Source organism: Schistocerca piceifrons, chromosome X, assembly GCF_021461385.2.
Source record: "Schistocerca piceifrons isolate TAMUIC-IGC-003096 chromosome X, iqSchPice1.1, whole genome shotgun sequence".
NCBI lineage: Eukaryota > Metazoa > Arthropoda > Insecta > Orthoptera > Acrididae > Schistocerca > Schistocerca piceifrons.
Genome location: NC_060149.1, coordinates 224931435 through 224954056, shown reverse-complemented (window position 1 = coordinate 224954056; position 22622 = coordinate 224931435). Strand labels below are relative to the sequence as shown.

The 22622-nt window shown below is 37.7% G+C and overlaps 1 protein-coding gene across 1 annotated transcript in view; it reads left to right on the top strand.

Moving 5' to 3' along the window:
• Positions 1 to 1834: 1834 nt before the first annotated feature.
• Positions 1835 to 22622, top strand: part of LOC124722262 (glutaryl-CoA dehydrogenase, mitochondrial-like) — a 214322-nt gene continuing 193534 nt past the window's right edge. The window contains exons 1-2 of the mRNA XM_047247450.1: positions 1835 to 1989; positions 17552 to 17780. Coding sequence (XP_047103406.1) covers positions 1924 to 1989; positions 17552 to 17780 — 295 coding nt within the window. The 5' untranslated portion in view covers positions 1835 to 1923. The remainder of the gene's footprint in view (positions 1990 to 17551; positions 17781 to 22622) is intronic.

The window sequence follows — 22622 nt, the reverse complement described above, 5'->3', positions numbered from 1 at the left end:
CCGCAAGGAGCAGATAGCATTCCAAAACAATAAAGACAACTTTGAACTAATCATGGAACATCTGATCATGAATAAACTTATACCGAATAAGGCCAAGACTGTTGTGATAAAGTTGGTCCTCAATTGCAACCAGTCTCAAGTGTATATAAATACTGAATCACTGTCTACAGTTGAAACATCCAATAAACATAAATTTTTAGACATTGTTATTGATGAGTGTCTTACATGAAAAGAGTCTGTCAGCTACATCTGTAAAGAGACTAGCTGAAATATTTGGTTACTAAAACACCTGAAAAAATATATAAATCCTCCTATTATTAAACAAATGCTCTATGGATTAATCCCTTCTCATTTACAACACGAGACTGAAATTTGGGGTAGAGCACCCACAGTCTACATGGATAAAATACTCAGGCTTCAGAAGATACTAGTTATGGTTATTACTACTGTAAGCAAACACTAGTCATGTTGGGACTATATTAAGTATAATTCATTGACTATACAATAAAGGTATATGCTTATGACAATTATATTTGTAAAAGAGAATGATGCAATAAGCATAATGAATAGAGATTTTATTAATGCAATACATGAACAAGGTGTATTCAAATAACTTAGGGGAATGCAGCTGGGTGACGACATTCTATACACTGGGAGAAACTAAGGTCTCATAAGGTGTTGTTATTATGATACTGAGTAACAAAAGTGCTACAAATGAAAGTCCACTTGCATTTTATAATAGGTTGCCAAATAATGTAAAGCAGCTCTGTGGAAATTTCTTTAAGAGCAAGTTGAAACAGCTGTTAATTAAAAGACTTTTATATCCACTCAGACATTTCTGAACTCCATTATCAGTAGTATTACTTTTGAATGTTGCAGTGTATTAGTGGCATTGAATGTTTATATAATGGCATCTAATGTGCTTCTATTTTAGCTTATGTATTCCTTATATGTACGACGTGATATCATCATTGTAAGTGTGCAGTAATTACAATGTTCAAGGCTGTAAAGGTATCATAGACAAATAAAGGTTAATAATAATAATAATAATAATATCATTTCTTATGTTATAAAAATCCTACACTGGTGCTTTTCTATGTTAATAATCATGCATAATAATATTGTATTGTATGGAACTGAGGACCTAGAAATGGTGGAGAGGCTTCGTCCCTGCCATAGCCCACAGTGGTACACAATCCCACAACAGGTTACAGCAGTCCACTCACCCCACCGCCGCCCCACACCGAACCAAGGGTTATTGTGCGGTTCAGCCCCCAGTGGACACCTCCCCTCCCCCAGGAACATATCACACCAGACGAGTGTAACCCCAATGTTTGCATGGTAGAATAATGATGGTGTATGCGTACGTGGAGAAAGTGTTTGTGAAGCAATCGCTGACATAGTGTAACTGAGGCAGAATAAGTGGAACCAGCCCACATTTGCCAAGGCAGATGGAAAACCGTCTTAAAAACCATCCACAGACTTGCTGGCACACCGGACCTCGACACTAATCCATTGCATGGATTTGTGCCGGGGACCGGCATGCCTCCTACCTGGAAAGCAGTGCGTTAGACCGCACAGCTAACCGAGTGGGCATGCATAATAGTACATACCTGTAGCTATATTTGGGTATTTCAGACACATCATATTGTCATATGCTTGTTCCTTAATACTATCTATGATGAGTTTCCATTGTGTTGATTTCTTTTGATTTGAAAAGTGTACTTGTAATACTGCATCTATGTTTATGTAACTTATTGTCTGTTCAGGATAAGCAATGCCCCAGTTGCAGATATTTTAATTATTTGGGCAAAATGTGAAGACGGCAAGTTACGAGGATTCATTGTGGAAAGGAATGGAGCTAAAGGATTGGCAACACCCAAAATAGAAGGCAAATTCTCACTTCGGGCATCTGCTACAGGAATGATTTTCTTAGATGAAGTTGAAGTTCCAGAGGAAAACGTTCTTCCTGGTGTGACCAGTTTCAAAGTAAGCTTGAATTTTATTTTTGTCATGTGTCACCATAACTCACTACCATGATCCCTAATCTTATACCAGAACATACTGAATATGGGCAGAGTAATTCAGTCAAGAATTGCAATGTGTGAGACTGACAACTACGTTGCGACACCAACCAAGAGCAGTATTTAATTCTTTGTTAAATGAGAATTGTGTGTTAGTAGGAACAAGTGATGGCAAAGTGTCATGTTTTGTGTATGCATTAACTCAGAACAGCAAGAAAAATTTCTTTATTCTAGTAGAAGCATCTTTAGGCAACAGATGCAAAAGTTACTTTATTTTCTACAATTTTCTTCTTTATTATGCCTGTAATGTCTAGAACTTCCTTTAGATTCCATAGATGAGTGTATTTTAATTCCCTTAGCTGAAGTTTTACCCAGCAAAGCAATCCAATTATCTGGCTAGGGTGCTGGTGCCCCTGTGTTCATGCCCTATAAGCAAGGAGGGGAGGTAGTAATGGTGTACCTTCCAGTACTGTTACAAGAGGAGTGGTGTCACACGCTAAATGTCTATACTCACATCTAAATGAAGTACCCATTTAGAATAAGACCGGAATTGGGACACATAGTATATCTCACCTTGGCTGCTCACAGTGGGCAGCAGTAAGAAGGGCAATATCCGGAAAACTATCTTCCCCTGTGACATCGCTATTTTCTACGTGTGTATCTGTTGATTCTTTGCTGCTGTTTCACTGAAGGATGACAATGCTGACTTTTTGTTTGAATCTGTGCTGAGTGATTTTATTTATATTTTCAGTTCCTTGGCCATCAAAGTGTGTCTCCTCCACTCATCATCACACACTTTTTTGGCATGATACGTATAATTTCAAGTCTTCTAAGGACACAGCAGTAAAAGATAATGTCACAGCCCCATAAGCAAAGTGACATTGTGGTCTAGTGGTTAGCATTTGTGGCTAGTAATGCCAAGGTCCTGTGTTTGATTCCCAGTGACCATCTCAAATTTTTCGTAGGTGGAAAGGTTTGGAAGGAAACCCACTTAGCCTTGTAATGCCAACTATAACCAGAAAAATTGATGCATAAATCACCAAAGTAGTGTTACATCAAAAGGTATGCACCAAGCTAGATGACAAACAACATTTATTTATTAGCAGCAGAAGCATGAGCTGTTAAGTTTTTCAGGTTAGAGAGTAAGATGTGTGATGTATCATGATTATCTTTGCAAGATTTCATAATAGTTCTGTAGGATTTAGGTCTAGATGGCATGACAGCAGTAAGAAGGGACATTTTTTGCAAGAGTTTACCAATTGAATAAAGAGAAAGTGTTTGTTGCTCCATAATTAATGTGAAAGTTTGGTTTTCTTTGTCTCTACAGATTTGTAGTTTTTTTGCCATTTCTACATGATAGTCTGAAGTTTTCCTGTTGTAGTCACAGAGGAAATGTGAACAAAAAATAAAACTCTGCAGTCACAACAATGAAACGCTCTCTGGCACTGTTGTCCGATGACACTGTTCACACATTGCCACTTTGCAATATTTTTCACAGTGTAGTATGTATGGATCCATGGCTCATCTAAGTAAACCATTGGTCACTTTATGCTAATGCTTCATTTTATAAATTTTTTTTAAAAGTCTGATATCATAGGCTTTTTTGCCAGTATGTTCATGACTCATTCATTCTAGCAACTTCTAAAATCAAATCCCATAGATGGAACAGTTTTTCTTAGAGCTTCTTTTCTAGTAGGGAAGGCTAATTCAGTGAAACAACAGCTGTGAAATTTCTGCAAAGATTGTATTTCCTTCCATGGCCATAATATTGCAGCAATTTATTTAGATCACCAATGAAATATTTATTGTATGCATTTCTCTAATTCTGTTTTGGGGCACATACTTGATGTCCTACTCCACTTGGCATCATATCCCTCCTTCTGTAATTTGCACACCATTCCCTAACTGAATGCATCTTTTATCACCTTCTGTGTCAGCACTATCACACTTTCCTCGTTTTCATTGCCTGTAATATTAACGATGTTAATAGCAAGTAGTCATGGCTTTCCACAAAGGTATTTTCTGCAGTCCCTTTTTGTGCTCACACTCTCAGATGGACTGGAACGTTACTGTAACAAGTCACATCGCCAAGTAGTTCCCATTACAGCCAGGTAACTGATTCACCTTGCCGAGTAATACAGAGTGCTTATTGTAATTGTTGAATTCATCAGTCTGAAGACTGACTTGTTTTCCTGTATAAACTTTTTACTACCTGCATAACTACTGCACCCTACATCAATTTAAACCTACCTACTGTATTTAACATTGATTTCCTCCTGCAATTTTTACCCCTGACACGTTCCTCTAGGCCAAATTAAACTATTCTTTGATGCCTCAGGATGTGTCTAATCAATCTCTTTCTTCTGTTAGGCAAGTTTTGATGTTAAGCTCTTTGATGTCTAATTCCATTCAGTACCTCCTTGTTACTTATCCAATCTATACATTTAATCTTCAGGATTTTTCTGTAGCACCAAATAAGCTTATATTCTCTTTACCATTTATTTTCTTCATTTCACTTCTACATGACACCACACTCCAAATGAATACATTCATAAAAGGCTCCCTAACACTTAAATTTGTATTTGTTGTTAACATCATCTTGCTTTTCAGGAAAGTTTTTCTTGCTATTGCCAGTCTCTGTGTGTGTTCGATATTCACTCTATATGTTCTAAATATTCTTGTCAGTTTTATATTTTCTTTTGAAATATGATGTAACAACTGAACTCTAAAACATACACTATAATCTAATCATCAGATGAACATGTTAACTGTTGCAGAGGATTGGTTTTCATGATCTCGCTAATATCCAAAAGCCACTCATTGTGAGAATGCAATTGCAGCAGTGCTAGACAGGGAGCAGTGCTGTAGGTTTTGTGCCATTTTATTTTGAGACTACAGCTTGCTGTAGTTTGACAGAAAGCATGGCAAATAGATGGATCAGGCTGAATGCCTTCTGTTTTTGTCCAAAGTTTTTTGTACATTTGGGTACAAAAATCTTCAGTAATTATCAAATTTATGTGTGCTTCAGAGGAATTAGAAATTCAGAGAAGAAGAAAGTTGCTTAAAATCTACTGCTGTCTTTTGAATGCATGGAAATAAAATATTCAAATTCATAATAGTGATTATGTATAAAACTATTTTTGTGTTTTAGCAGAATATAAGCAGAGTTTAGTTTCTGAGAGGATGAAACGTGCAAGGGTATACTCTGCAATGGTTTTAAGATAACGACTGAATTTGATGTACCATAAACTGGGTTAAATTATGCAACCTGGGTTACTTTACACACTTCCCATTAAGTTCTGTGGGGTGCCGCCCATGGCCTGTTTTGGAAATTCTGAGTAAAATGGCTGCTTAGATTAGACATAGTGAACTTTACTGGATTGAAAAATCATGACAGTGTTGTTCATACATCATGATGCAGGATGATAAATGCAGTTAATTGGATGTGAGTATCTTTACGTATTTTTACATTGCTTAGAAACTGTCATTGCCATGTCATAGTTATGTGGAACAGTAGGTGAAACACTTTTTTAGTGGAGACATTTTACTAGCAAGCTGAAAACAAGCAAAGGTGTGTGACTTTTGCTTGGGTGGGGGTAACTTTACGACGACTGCAAACAAAAGCAGAAAATAAGGATACTGAGGAAATTATTGGACTAGTGCTATCTTATGATGAGATTCAAGTTAAGTTCGTGAAGATGACAGGTGACTCAACATAGACATTTGTATGGCCTGATGTTGGAGATATCTCCAAAATCAATAACTAGGGGCTACTTGATGAACCTGTGGTATTACAAAGATGATCTTTGTAGTTCAAAGAACACCTGCAATCTTTTATGTATGTATCCAGTCATTATTGAAGTGAAATCAAGGTTAGTAGTGCCTCATCCTGCTATAGAAATACTATAAAAGTGAAGGTGAGAAACTCGTGCTCCAGACACAGCAGAAACATTATTTTCAATTTACATAATAAAAACTTAAAATTTAAATGACTTGCCATATTGCATTTATCCTTGTAATAGGTTCCAACAAGTCAATAAAGCTATGAAAAGTGTCATGCCACTTCAGATTTCTGTTTTCTTTTCATTTAAAATTTCCAGACATGTGTAAAGTTATCCATTATAAGGCAATACTGCCAAATATCTTGCAAAGTACACTGAAGAGCCAAAAAACTGGTACACCTGCCTAATATTGTGTAGGGCCTCCGCAAGCATGCAGAAGTGCCACAACATGATGTGGCATGAACTCGACTAATGTCAGAAGTAGTGCTGGAGGGAACTGACACCATGAATGCTTCAGGGCTGTCCATAAATCCATAAGAGTATGAGAGGGTGGAATCTCTTCTGCACAGCACGTTGCAAGGCATCCCAGATATGCTCAATAATGTTCATGTCTGGGGAGTTTGATGGCCAGTGGAAGTGTTTAAAGTCAAAAGAATGTTCCTGGAGCCACTCTATAGCAATTCTGGATGTATGGGGTGTCGAATTGACCTGCTGGAATTGCCCAAATCTGTTGGAATGCACAGTGGACATGAATAATGGATACAGGTGATCAGACAGGATGCTTATGTATGTGTCACCTATCACAGTCATCTCTAGACATATCAAGGGCCCCATAGTACTCCCAACTGCACACACGCCACACTATTCCAGAACCTCCACCAGCTTGAACAGTCCTCAGCTGACATGAAGGGTCCATGAATTAATGAGGTTGTCTCCATACCCTTACACATCCATCTGCTTGTTTCCAGTCATCAACAGTCCAATGTCGGTGTTGATGATCACAGGTGAGGTGTAAAGCTTCATGTCGTGCAGTCATTAAGGGTACACGAGTGGGCCTTTGGCTCCAAAAGACTATGTTGATGATGTTTCATTGAATGGCTCACACACTAACACTTATTGATGGCCCAGCATTGAAATCTGCAGCAATTTGTGGAAGGGTTGCACCTGTCACGCTGCACTATTCTCTTCAGTTGTCGTTGGTCCCGTTCTTGCAGGTCTTTTTCCAGCTGCTGCGATGTCAGAGATTTGAAGTTTTACTGGATTCCTGATATTCACCGTACACTCGTGAAATGGTCATATGGGAAAATCCCCACTTCATCGCTACCTCGGAGATGCTATGTCCCATCCCTTGTGCACCGACTATAACACCACGTGCAAACTCACTTAAATATTGATAACCTGCTATTGTAGCAGCAGTAACCGATCTAACAACTGCACCAGACACTTGTTGTCTTATATAGGCATTGCCGACTGCAGCGCCATATTCTGCCTGTTTACATATCTCTGCATTTGAATATGCATGTACTCTTTGAATGGAGTAACTTTACACACAATGTTGTTAAAACATGTCATAAACATGATTTCCATTCATTTTGAGGCTACAATTGCCCTTAAGAACCTGAATGATGTACAGGAACCCATTTATATCAATTGTATAACCAACCACCTCCCCCTTTGAACCATAGTCCTTGCCGTTGGTGGGGAGGCTTGCGTGCCTCAGCGATACAGATAGCCGTACCGTAGGTGCAACCACAACGGAGGGGTATCTGTTGAGAGGCCAGACAAATGTATGGTTCCTGAAGAAAGGCAGCAGCCTGATCTGGCCTTGTAACACTAACCAAAACAGCCTCGCTGTGCTGGTACTGCGAACGGTTCAACACTGACTACTGTAATTAATGTAGCTAACAGTTGCACAGTTGTGTTTCACAGTTCTTTACTGTCACTGTCCACAACCCCCAACATTACATAAACCTAACCACACAGTTCTTGCAGAAGAATAAGGTATGTGTGACACTATTTCTCAAATAACTTGAACAGACATTGTCATTGCCTTAACACATGGCCTATTTGTGTTACACTAATTCCACTGTTAAATTTGATGCATTGTTGTTACTTGAAGCAGTACATAATTTCCCTCTGAAAATTGGCCGTGGACGGACTGTCTCAAGACCAAAAATAGGGCCTTTATAAATCCTCACAGTAAATAGGCACTGAGACTACACTTTTTTGATGTTTTAAGTTACAGAAATTACAATTAAAACATAACTCATTCAATTATATGAATAGATCGAAAAATTCCTCCTTTTTAACAGTTCTCTCTACCACAAAGATTAGGCCAAATTATTTGTTCAAATAATGAAATTAGCAGATCTAGTTATGCAAACAATGCTTTTGACCAATCTGGTAATTATTTTGGAATTAAATAAGGGCTGGCTTTGCTAACATGTTTTCGAATAGAGCCAAGTAAATACTTAAAGGATTCTAGTAGTTCTTCTTCCAAATGTTTATAATTATTACAGATTTTATTTTTGTTTATAAGTAAACAATAGAATTTAAGTTCTGAAACAATTACTGATTTCACTCCATAACAAAAGATATTAACTAGGAATGGTCAAAATAAATTATGAAATTAATTACATACACAAAGCTACGCACCAAATTAGACCTGGTGCAGGGAATAGCCTTGATAGGGACAGGGAATGTGATGCAGGTGGTGACCTGATAAAGATAGCTACTCAAACTGATGGCATCAATCTGAATTTCATGCAACTGTTTCAGCATCATGATCAGCCTCATCTTAATGCAGCTGATAAGCACGTTAACACTGGGCTGGAGAGGGCACTGATGGCAGAGGGCATGGGTCACATTGCAGTGGTGCCAGTTGAGTTTATCAGTAGATCGGGTTTCACTAGGCATGGCCTGCACTTCAACAGGTTTGAGAAGGGGATACTGGCAAAGCTTATAGGTGACGTGTAGTGGGTGGTGGTAGGACACTCTTGGAAAAATTCCTGTAGTAGTTGGTGTTAGAGCTGCACCGTTTTTGAATGAAGTCAGCTGATGGATATACCTGCTTAAAGGAAGTCCCTCTAAGGGCTCACCTTCAGAGGATGTCATGTTTCCAAGTAGAGAAGGAGTTAGCATATTTCATCAGAATATTAAAGCTATTAGAGATAAAGTTAGTGAACTGCTTATAGATGTTGACTATGAAATTATTCGTATATCGGAGCACCACTTAAATAACTTGACGATTCAGAGGCTTCCTTTACCAGGATACAGGTTAGCTGGCTGTTTTTCAAGGATTTCATTGTGGGGTGGGAGAATGGCCATGTATGTAAAAAACAGTATTCCTTTTGAGTCCATAGAGGTATGTATTGTGGCACTGCACTGAACAGATATTTGAATGTTGTGCAGTTGCAGTTGAATTTAGTGAAACTAAACTTTTAATTGTTTTTGTTTATAGGTCCCCTAATTTTGACTTCAGAGCATTTCTGCCCAAGCTAGAGGGGGTTCTTGTTCACTTTATAGGAAGTACGAGAAATTAGTTGTGTGTGGTGACTTCAGTATAAATTTTGTACATGATAGTGCAAGAAAAATTATGTTGGTAGATCTCATAAATTCATATGATCTGATACAGACTGTGTTTTTCCAACTAGGGTGCAGGGGAACAGTAGCACAGCCATAAACAACATTTTTATTCATTCTTCATTACTAGACGGGCATTCTGTTAGTAAAAGGGTCAATGCCCTTTCAGACCATGATGCACCAATTTTAACACTAAAAGGATTTTGTACTCAAACAAATGTCACATATAATTACAAACTATGCAGGAAAGTTAATCCAAAAGCCAGCCGGAGTGGACGAGTGGTTCTAGGCACTACAGTCTGGAACCGTGCGACCGCTACGGCCACAGGTTCGAATCCTGCCTCGGGGATGGATGTGTGTGTTGTCCTTAGGTTAGTTAGGATTGAGTAGTTCTACGTTCTAGGGGACTGATGGCCTCTGAAGTTAAGTCCCATAGTGCTCAGAGCCATTTGAACCATTTAATCCAAAAGCAATTGAGAATTTTTTAAACCTTGTCGAGGAACAAGAGTGGCAGGATGTTTATAGTGCTGGTAACACAGATGACAAATATAATGCTTTCCTTAACACATTTCTGATGCTCTTTGAGAGCTGCTTTCCATTAGAATGTCCTAAATAGGGTTGTTGTGGTCTTCAGTCCTGAGACTGGTTTGATGCAGCTCTCCATGCTACTCTATCCTGTGCAAGCTTCTTCACCTTCCAGTACCTACTGCAGCCTACATCCTTCTGAATCTGCTTAGTGTATTCATCTCTTGGTCTCCCTCTACGATTTTTACCCTCCACGCTGCCCTCCAATACTAAATTGGTTATCCCTCGATGTCTCAGAACATGTCCTACCAACCGATCCCTTCTTCTAGTCAAGTTGTGCCACAAGTACCTCTTCTCCCCAATTCTATTCAATACCTCCTCATTAGTTATGTGATCTACCCATCTAATCTTCAGCATTCTTCTGTAGCACCACATTTCGAAAGCTTCTATTCTCTTCTTGTCTAAACTATTTATCGTCCACGTTTCACTTCCATACATGGCTACACTCCATACAAATGCTTTCAGAAATGACATCCTGACATTTATATCTATACTCGATGTTAACAAATCTTTCTTCTTCAGAAACGATTTCCTTGCCATCGCCATTCTACATTTTATATCCTCTCTACTTCGACCATCATCAGTTATTTTGCTCCCCAAATAGCAAAACTCCTTTACTACTTTAGGTGTCTCATTTCCTTATCTAATTCCCTCAACATCACCCAACTTAATTCCACTACATTCCATTATCCTCGTTTTGCTTTTGTTGATCTTCATCTTATACCCTCCTTTCAAGACACTGTCCATTCCGTTCAACTGCTCTTACAAGTCCTTTGCTGTCTCTGACAGAATTACAATGTCATCGGCAAACCTCAAAGTTTTTATTTCTTCTCCATGGATTTTAATACCTACTCCAAACTTTTCTTTTGTTTCCTTTATTGCTTGCTCAATATACAGATTGAATGACATCGGGGATAAGCTACAACCCTGTCTCACTCCCTTCCCAACCACTGCTTCCCTTTCATACCCCTCGACTCTTATAACTGCCATCTGCTTTCCATACAAATTGTAAATAGCCTTTCACTCCCTGTATTTTACCCCTGACACCTTCAGAATTTGAAAGAGAGTATTCCAATCAACATTGTCAAAAGCTTTCTCTGAGTCTACAAATGCTAGAAACATAGGTTTGCCTTTCCTTAATCTTTCTTCTAAGATAAGTCGTAGGGTCAGTATATCCTCACGTGTTCCAACATTTCTACGGAATCCAAACTTATCTTCACCGAGGTCGGCTTCTATCAGTTTTTCCATTCGTCTGTAAAGAATTCGCGTTAGTATTTTGCAGCTGTGACTTATTAAACTGATAGTTCAGTAATTTTCACATCTGTCAACACCTGCTTTCTTTGGGATTGGAATTATTATATTCTTCTTTAAGTCTGAGGGTATTTCGCCTGTCTCATACAACTTGCTCACCAGATGGTAGAATTTTGTCAGGGCTGGCTCTCCCAAGGCTGTCAGTAGTTCTAATGGAATGTTGTCGACTCCCGGGTCCTTGTTTCGACTCAGGTCTTTCAGTGCTCTGTCAAACACTTCACGCAGTATCATATCTCCCATTTCATCTTCATCTACCTCCTCTTCCACTTCCATAAAACTGTCCTCAAGAACATCGCCCCTGTATAGACCCTCTAAATATTCCTTCCACCTTTCTGCTTTAGGGAAAGCAGAAAGGTGGAAGGAATATTTAGAGGGTCTATACAGGGGCGATGTTCTTGAGGACAGTTTTATGGAAGTGGAAGAGGAGGTAGATGAAGATGAAATGGGAGATATGATACTGCGTGAAGTTGCTTAGAACTGGGTTTCCATCTGAGCTCTTGATATTCATGCAAGTGGTTCTCTTTTCTCCAAAGGTCTCTTTAATTTTCTTGTAGGCAGTATCTATCTTATCTCTCATGAGATAAGCCTCTACATCCTTACATTTGTCCTCTAGCCATCCGTGCTTAGCCATTTTGCACTTCCTGTCGATCTCATTTTTGAGACGTTTGTATACCTTTTTGCCTGCTTCACTCACTGCATTTTTGTATTTTCTGCTTTCATCAATTAAATTGAGTGTCTCCTCTGTTACCCAAGGATTTCTGCTAGCCCTCATCTTTTTACCTACTTGATCCTCTGCTACCTTCACTATTTCATTCCTCAAAGCCACCCATTCTTCTTCTACTGTATTTCTTTCCCCCATTCCTGTCAGTTGTTCCCTTATGCTCTCCCTGAAACTCTGTACAACCTCTGGTTCTTTCAGTTTTAATCTACAGTTCATAACCAATAGATTGTGGTCAGAGTCCACATCTGCCCCTGGAAATGTCTTAAAATTTAAAACCTGGTTCCTAAATCTCTGTCTTACCATTATATAATCTATCTGAAACCTATCAGTATCTCCAGGCTGCTTACATGTATACAACCTTCTTTTATGGATCTTGAACCAAGTGTTAGCTATGGTTAAGTTGTGCTCTGTGCAAAATTCTACCAGGCGGCTTCCACGTTCATTTCTTACCCCCAATCCATATTCACCTACTACGTTTCCTTCTCTTCCTTTTCCTACTATCGAATTCGTCACCCATGACTATTAAATTTTCATCTCCCTTTACTATCTGAATAATTTCTTTTATCTCATCATACAGTTCTTCAATTTCTTCGTCATCTGCAGAGCTAGTTGGCATATAGACTTGTAGTACTGTCGTAGGCACGGGCTTTGTGTCTATCTTGGCCACAATAATGCGTTCACTACGTTGTCTGTAGCAGCTTATCCGAACTCCTATTTTTTTACTCACTATTAAACCTACTCCTGCATTTCTCCTATTTGATTTTGTATTTATAACCCTGTATTCACCTGACAGAAAGTCTTGTTCCTCCTGCCACCGAACTTCACTAATTGCCACTATATCTAACTTTAACCTATCAATTTCCCTTTTTAAATTTTCTAACCTACCTGCCCGATTAAGGGATCTGCCATTCCACACTCCGATCCATAGAATGCCAGTATTCATTCTCCTGATAATGACGTCCTCTTCAGTAGCCCCTGCCCGGATATCCGAATGGGGGACTATTTTACCTTCGGAATATTTTACCCAAGAGGACGCCTTCATCATTTAATCACACAGTAAAGCTGCATACCCTTGGGAAAAATTACGGCTGTAATTTCTCCTTGCTTTCAGCCGTTCACAGTACCAGAACAGCAAGGCCATTTTGGTTAGTGTTACAAGGCCAGATCAGTCAATCATCCAGGCTGTTGCCCCTGCAACTACTGACAAGGCTGCTGCCCCTCTTCAGGAACCACAGATTTGTCTGGCCTCTCGACAGATACCCCTCCGTTGTCTGTATCGCTGAGGCACGCAAGCCTCCCCACTTGGGAGGTCCATGGTTCATGGGGGGGGGGGGGGGGGGTGCTAAATAGGGTACTAGCAGTAAACGCCAGCCTGGGTGGCTAACTAGTGGGGTAAGGATATATATTATGTAGAACAAAGCGGGAATTATATCAAAACATTAGAAGTGGTCACAATCAAGCTACAGTAGTGCATTGCAAACAGTACTTCAAGGTGCTTAAAAATGTTATTAGGAAGACAAAGAGTACATGGCATGCAAATACAATAGCTCATTCACAGGATAAAATTAAAACCATATGGTCAGTTGTGAAGTAAGTGTCCGGTCAGCAGCACAAGGTTGGCAATATAAAGTCAGTTTCTGTTACTTGTATATCAGATATATGTACAGTATTTAACAATCATTTTCTGAGCATTGCTGGTGAATTAAATAAAAATTTAGTTTCTACAGGAAATCATATAACAATCTTAGCAAATGCCTTTCCGAGATTGATGTCTGAAGTATTTCTCAGTGATACAGACAAGGGGGAGATTGAGTGAATAATTAAATCACTGAAGACTACGGACTCTCATGGATATGATGGAGTGCCTAGCAGAATATTAAAGTACTTTGGTGCACATGTTAGCCCTGTATTTAGCGATATTTCTAATTTTTCGTTTAGGAATGGTCAGTTTCCTGAATGATTAAAGTACTCAGTAGGAAAGTCGCTTTATAAAAAGGAAGAAAGGGATAATGTAGACAATTTTCGACCTATTTCTATGCCATCAATGTTTGCTAAAGTCATTGAAAATGCTCTGTATGTAAGGATAATTGATAATTTTATATCACACATTTTGATATCAAATGTACAGTTCAGCTTTAGAAGTCATTTAACAACTCAAAATGCTATATTCTCTTTTCTCTGTGAGGTACTTGATGTGTTAAACAAAAGGTTTCAAGTACTAGGCATATTTTTGATTTAACCAAGGTGTTTGACTGTGTTGGTCACAAAATGTTGCTGCAGAAATTGGACCATTATGGAATGTGGGTAATAGCTCACAATTGGTTCACTTCTTACTTTAGCAACAGACAGCAGAAGGTCATTATTCACAGTGTTGAGAATAGTGGTGATGTGTAGTCTGAGTGGGGTACGGTCAAATGGGAGGTGCCACAGGGATCAGTGTTGGGGCCACTCCTATTCCTTATTTATATAAATGCAATGCCCTCTAGTATGTCAGGTAACTCTAAAATATTTCTGTTTGCTGATGACACTAGCTTGGTAGTAAAGGATGTTATGTGCAACATTGGCTCAGTTTCAAATAGTGCAGTTCATGACATAAGTTCATGGCTTGTAGAAAATAAACTAATTCTAAATCACAGTAAGACGCATCATTTGTAGTTTCTAACACACAATTCAAAAAAACCTGACGTTTTAATTTCACAGAATGGGCATATGATTAATGAAACTGAACAGTTCAAATTTCTAGGTGTTCAGATAGATAGTAAACTGTCATGGAAAGCCCACATTCAGGATTTTGTCCAAAGACTTAATGATGCCATTTTTACTGTTCGAATGGTATCTGAAGTAAGTGATCGTTCAACATGAAAGTTAGTCTACTTTGCTTATTTTCATTCACTTATGACATAAGTCTTATGTCATATGGTATTATATTTTGGGGTAACTCTTATCATTCTCAAAAGATATCTGTGCTTCAGAAATGCACAGTGTGGGCAATAAGTTCGCAAACCTCTTGTTGACCCCTGTTCACTAGTCTGGGTATTGACATTGGCCACTCAGTATATTTATTTTTTACTGTCATTTCTTATTAACAATATCAGCTTATCCCCAAGAGTTAGCAGCTTTCACTCAGTTAATACTAGACAGAAGTCCAATCTGCATTTGGATTGCACTTCCTTAACCCTTGTGCAGAAAGGTGTGCAGTATACTGCTGCAACCATTTTCAATGAGCTACCACAGGAGTTCAAAAATCTTAGCAGTCATCTATGCACTTTGAAATTGAAACTGCAGAGAGTCCTCATGTGTTACTCCTTCTATTCTGTCGAGGAGTTCCTTGAAAAATTAAGCTCATTCCTATGTTATATTGTTGATTGTGCTTACTCAAACTTATGGCTTGTCTTTTTTTGAGTTCATATACATTTTATTTTATCTGTTATTGCTTGTATGTTGTAATTTCATGTTCTGACATGTTGCATGACCTTGGAGATTTGCTACTCAATTTTGTCCTACGGAACTTGATGTGTAAATAAAAAGAAAAAAAGAGCTGTGTATTTCATAGTCTTGTCATGCAAAGATAGTACATTGTGATTGTAAATTTTTGAAATGGATTCATTTGTGGGTTTGTAGCTATTTATTGTATTTACAGCATCTTTACTTCAAAGTCAGCCAATCAGGTGTATTTCTTTTCCTTTCTTATGTCTTCTCAGAAACTGGTACATAATTGTATATTTAGCATTATTTAATTCTGGTACATCCACCTTTGGCAAGTCCTTTTCTACCCATCTTTTTGTAATGTGTGTTGGCTTTTTCATGTTTGCCATGTGTATGAGAGAGACAAGCCTATTACAATTGTGGAACTTCCCTCTTCTGTTTAACTATAGCCTATGAAATGTAAATTCTTTTCATTAGTGCAGATGATAGAAATACACAAAGAATATAACAGAATCACTTGTCTGTCATACTGTCAGAAAATAATTTTTGGAGCAAACTTTGTTGCTTCAGTTAGTTATCAATAAGCTACTAATTTAATTGTCTGTTTGGCTACATAGGAACCTTACATGTTGTATGTTCTGAATTTCCAGCACATTTATCTCATTTCAATGACTTACAGTGTCATTCACTATTATAAAATAGTATTAACAAATTTGACATTTTTGTGGCTTGTGTTGTGTAGTAGTTATACTTGATCTGTACAGCTATTTTATTGGCAACCATTGCTGCCTGATTATTTACCATCATTGGAAAGCCATTAATGAAAAATCAAGATAAGAATAGGTTGAGGGTAAAACACTGAAAGAGTCTATACTATCTGATTTCCCATGCTGTATTAATTTTGTAAGTCTAACCTGGAAGAGGTCTAAAAATTCAAAAAGATTCTCAGAGGATACTGTTAACAAAGTATTTTATTCCTGTAAATGATTATAGCATCCTCTGTGAAGTATCTTATATGGAAACCAAATTGGGAAGGAGTCAGAAAGGAATTGCAACATGTCAATAAATCTGATCATAAATAGTCTTCCAAAATATTTTGAAAAGTAAGTGGTAGGAGATAGGCAGGTTTAAACTTGAAAGATACAAACTTATGTCTGCTTTTACAGGCTGATATCAAAACAGCATAATTTCATCTGTAGGAAATAAAACTAATTATTTTCTATAATTGTATTGCCAGTTAAAGATTTACAATATGTATGACCATTTCTACTAATTTTAAGAAAATAAAATTAGTTTGAGACACTACTCTTTCATCTAAAGTGAGAAAATTTGTACAATTATGTTGCTACTCTTTTTCAAATTATCTTCTTCTTCCCCATTATGAGGCAAATCATCCTGCAGCTGAGCACCGATTTCATGAAGTACTGTAAGCAAATTGTTGACACAATCACTTTGGATGTTCTAAGTTCAATCATGGAATAATCTAGATTCTCATCTCCAGATATGTACATAATTCCCAAATCAACAATCAGATTGTCGCATAGATTAAAGTTGCATCCATTACACTCATGTCTGATGGCTGATCCGATTTATTCTTCAATGCCTAAAAGAAAAAAGTAACTCTCATCCCTAGGTTCTCACTGACCTTAATACACATCTCCAGATATTTACATAATTTCCAAATCAACAATCAGATTGTCACGTAGATTAAAGTTGTATTCATTACACTCATTTATGATGGCTGATCAATTTATTCTTCAAAGCCTAAAAGAAAAAAAAAAAAAAAACCTCTCATCCCTACGATTTGTTATCTTGTAGATGAATCTTGGTAAACATGGCAAATCTATTCTTAGTTGAGGCACATTGGATTATATAGTCAATACTCATTTGGTTCATACAGTTTACACAATGTGGATATAATGAACTCAAAGAATACTGAGGAATTGATGCATACTGTAACAGGCAAAACTAAAAAAGGCCTGATGTTTGAAGTGAAGATGATAAAATTTTTCTGTGTGTTCTATTTATATTCAAAATAAACTCTTCCATATTTCACATTTTTATTGTAAGTGTTGGATCTGTTGTAACTTAAGGTTCTTTTTTGTGCCCTTTTTCCCCAGGGACCTTTTACCTGTCTTAGTAATGCTCGTTATGGTATTGGTTGGGGAGCCCTGGGTGCAGCAGAGTTTTGCTTAGCAGAAGCACGTCGATATACACTAGAGCGTCACCAGTTTGGACGGCCTTTAGCAGCCACCCAGCTCATTCAGAAGAAATTAGCAGATATGCTTACAGAAATATCAATAGGTCTTCAAGCATGTCTTCATGTGGGTCGCCTGAAGGATAGAATTTGTAAGTGTACTAATTTTTGAGGAATAAGAATTTGTAATATTGCTGATTTTAATCACAAAGAGAAAACAACATATTCAATCAAATCAAAACTTAATTTGAAATATGTTGAAAAAAACTTAGATAATCCAAACTTGTTCATTACTGAAAATAAATTTTTTAAATAAGGGTAAAATATAAGGTATATTAAAGAAAAACAACATTTTTCATCCTAGAATTCTGTCCTGTGGTATTAACTGCCTCTATAAAGACACATTGACTTGTAACTACTTTTATGTCATAATTTTCAAAGTTACACAAGAAATGCTATGTAATTCATTTGGGAATGAAGATGTTCACTTTCAACTCAGAAATTCCTGGTAACAAAACTCACTCAGGCTTAGTGTGATGCAGAAAGCAGTGGGTTATGCAGTCCCAAAAATAATTCACCCCTTATCCAAGTATGTGAAAAATCTAATATACAATATAATTAACTTCAAACGCAAACTGAAATCATGTCTGCTTGACATCTCCATCTCCATAGGAAAAGGATGGAATATTAGAGCTTAACATTGTCAATGATGAGGTCATTAGAAATAGGTTGGAGAGGAAATCAGCTGTGCCCTTTTAAAAGTACCTTTACAAGGTACTTTCCCAGCATTTGCCTTAAACTGTTTAAACAAATCAAGGAAAACCTAAATCAGGATGTCCAGGTGGGGATTTGAACCGAATGAGTTGAGTGTCTTACACTGTGCCATTTTGCTTGTATACAATTGAAAAATTTCTGAATGTACAAGACTGTAAAGTGTATGTGACATTGCACATATAGTTAAGTATAAATCAATGTATGTTGAAAAATGGAGATTAAAGATAGCTTAATATTAATTAAAGGACGATCATATAAATGGCTAGCATGTTACTATATTTTTCACTGAGTAAGTCCTTTGTAAACTAAATGACTCATTTGATTAGAGTACTGTGAAATCATGTACTTAGTTACAGTATATTCTGAGGTTCATTATTACATTGCAAAGTTCCCAAGGAAGAGTACTAATTACAGGAACTGGACACAAATTTGATGGAGGAGAGTTCAGATCCTCTCAAAGTTATTTATGTTTTCCTTTACTTCCATAAATTGATGTAGACATCTACATCTACATACATACTCCACAAGCCACTTTATGGTGCTTGGCAGAGGTTACCTTGCACAGCAGTGAGTCATTCTCTTCCTTGTTCCACTCGCAAATGGAGTGAGGGGGATAAGACTGTCTAATTGCTTGTGTATGAACCCAAATTTACCTTATGTTTACTTCATATTCCTTACACAAGATGTACATTGGGTGCCGTAAAATTCTTCAGCAGACAATTGCAAATGCTGGTTTTCTAAACTTTCTCAATAGTGTTTCACTAAAAATATGTCATCTTTCCTCCAGGGACTCCTATTCAAGTTCTCAGAGGATTTCCATAATACTCATATAATGATTGAACCTATCAATACCAAATCTAACAACGTGCCTCTGAATTGCTTCGATGTACTCTAATCCTACCTGGTAGAGTCTCAAAGACTCTAGTGGTATTCAAGAAGTATTCTGTATGTGGCCTCCTTTAGAGATGAGCCATACTAAAAAGACTTCTTGCAATAAAACAAATTTGACCACTTGCCTTCCCTGCAACTGATGTCATGTGATTGTTACATTTGATATTGCTTTGCAACTTTACACCTAGATATTTAATTGATGTAACTGTGTATTTGGTTCACATGGGGTACCACAGCCATACTTGCACGTCATGTGCTGGCTTTCAGATCGGCTGTATGCACTGTTTAATAACAGGGTAACTGCACAACACATCAACACCTACAATGCTTGAAAATGGCCTGCAAGGCCAAAATTGGGCAATAATGCAAGATATAATATAGGATGATTATAATTAAAATTAAACTTTCAAACCACTGTAGAAGTAACACCACTAGTCAGAATGACGTCAAATTGTAACGGAATGTTATTGGAGAAGGGGGAAAACATATGGCAGACGGAAAATAAATAGTTACAAAATGTAGCAATAGATGGCACTGTAAGCATTATAATTTAATAGTGGTCGACTACAAATGACAAATGAATCGTACAACAATGCCTAAGGTGTACGTTTGACGTTAAACAAACTTAACTACTCAGTTTGCATGCGTGTACAGGTGTGATACTGTTAGTTACGTAAGCCCATCCACCACGGCAAGTTCATATCACATTGGATGGGAAAAATTGGTTTTTAATTGTCTTGAGGCCAAAAATCACATAAAAAGCATCACTTACATTAGTTTTTAATTGTCCTGAGACCAAAAACCGTACAAAAAGTATCAATCAAAATCAGATCACATTATTAATTTCTGTGTGACTGGTCCAAAAAATGTTCAGTATGCTGTCCACCATTTTCTGCAACAAGTTGAAATTGAGGAACAGAATGTTAAACAACTGATGGAAGTGTTTCCAGAGTCACGTTCAGAATGTGTTGCACAGTGCGTGCCTTCAATGTAGCGAAGTTTGCAGTCGGAACACTGAACACATCATCTTTCAGGCTGCCGGACAGCCAGAAGTCATACGGTTATGATCAGGTGATCAGGATGGCCAGGCTGTAAGAAAATGGCGGCTGATAATTCTAGCAATTCTGAAATGGCATTTCAGCAGCTGCTTAACTGGATTTGCAATGTTCAGAGGTGTGCCATCTTGCATAAAAATGATCCCATCCACACATCCAGGCTTTTGGAGAGCTAGAATAACTAGATTGCGCAAGAGACACTCATAGCACTTACCAGAAGCACCTGTCTCTTCGAAAAAATATGGCCCTATGATAAATGATGCCGTAAACCCACACCACTCAGTGACCTTTTCAGGATGAAGTGGAACCGGTTGATTTGCGTGTGGATTTTCTCTTGCCCACATTAGAAAACTCTGTGTATTGACATACCCTGTCAGATGGAAGTGGGCTTCATCTTTCCACAAAATCTTCCCTGGCCAGTCATTGTCCACTTCCATGCAAGCAAAGGTCTCTCTTGCTGGCAGGTCAACAGGAAGCAACTCGTGCACATGGGTAATTTTGAATGTGTATCAAAGAAGAGTGTTTTGTAGGATTTTACGCACAATGCTCATGGGTGTGTCCAATGTTCAGGCAATTCTCCATGCACTACACGTTTGCACACCACCACTTGTCTCCTCCTGCACTGCTGTGGCCACTGCTTCCACTGACGTCAAATCAATTTGTTTCCTCTGTCTATCAGGTTGCTCACCAAAAGAACACGTCTTTTCGAATTTATGAATAATTTTCTCCAGACCCACGGCAGTCATTGGACCAACACCTTTTTTAAAACCCTACAGTGTCCAGTACTTCCACAGAATGATGTGTGCACAGTCATCGTTCTTGTAATACAGCTTTACAAGCAGAGCGTGATTCTGCATTGAGACAGTCATTTGCGAACATCGCAGATGCGAAAGGAGGAAAAGCCGTGTACCTGGAGCGTTTATACCAACTTCAATGTGTCGTGCTCATGACAGGTGTTTTCATTTACCTATTCTGTCACATGAAGCACCATCTGTTGATCAATTTTCATACTATATTTTTCATCTGCCATACGTTTTTCCCCTTCTCCAATAATTTTCCATTGCAATTTGACATCATTCTGACTAGTGGTGTTCTTTCTACAGTGTTTTGAAAGTTTAACTTTAATTATAATCACCCTGTAAAATGAATACTCGTGAAAATCATCTGAGGTTGAAAACTTCAAAATGTCCTTTAATGTGATTGCTGATAAAAAAAACATGACTTTCGTGTGTCATGTGACACATTTGCAGATGAATAACATGCCCAGAACTTCTAAAATGGATCCTAAAAGTGTGCTTGTCGTACTTACTGATAAGAGTAAGAATTTTCCAGTGTTGTATCATGAAACACTTAAAGTTTAATTATTTATCAACAAGAATAATGTGTGGTAGCTTACCCATGATCACCTTGTAGACATTTGTTTAAGGAGTTGGGCGTCCTCACTTCTGCTTCACAGTATATTTATTACCTCATGAAGTTTGTTGAAAATAATCCATTACAGTTCATTACAGTACATTATGATGTACATAATTACAATACCACAAAGAAAAATGACATCCATTACTCCCCATAAAGGTTGTCTTTAGCAAAAGAAAGGGTGGTGTAATGCTGCAACAAAAATTGTTGATCACTTAATGAGGCATATAAAATGTCTGGCAGCCAGAAAAGCAGAATTTGAGAACAAACTGAGAAAGTTTCTCCTTGACACCTCCTTCTGTTCTATAGAAGAATTTATGTAATTCTAATGTGTTAAAGGTGATGGGTAAGAATTACCAAATCAGATCCGCATATTTTAGAAAAAAAAAAAAAAAACCTTATAAATTTTGATGCCATAACAATATTCACAAAATAATTTGTGATGGAATGTAAAATGACTCATTCCTACAAGATATTGATTTATATACAACAAACTCAATTTAAATTGTGCAATTTTTACTATTAAAATAAAATTGTTTTAAACATGAGATAAGTTAGTACATTTCACACAGTGACTGTCTTGGAGTATTTCAACAAATTTAAACGGATGACGGGTGGGTATTGGGAAAAACTGAAGACCAAGCTTAAGAAATTTCCTCACACACCGATTGCCTATAATATTAATATTATGAACATCCTTCTGTCAAGATTGAGCTCACCTAGTAACCCAGGGGGGATGTCATAATACAAGAGGTATTATGGAGTAATGAGGAATATAACCTAATAGCATCTAGCAAAACGTTTTGGCCTTATGACAGCAGTGACATGTCATTGCTCGGGCTGTGTGAAACAGTGTGT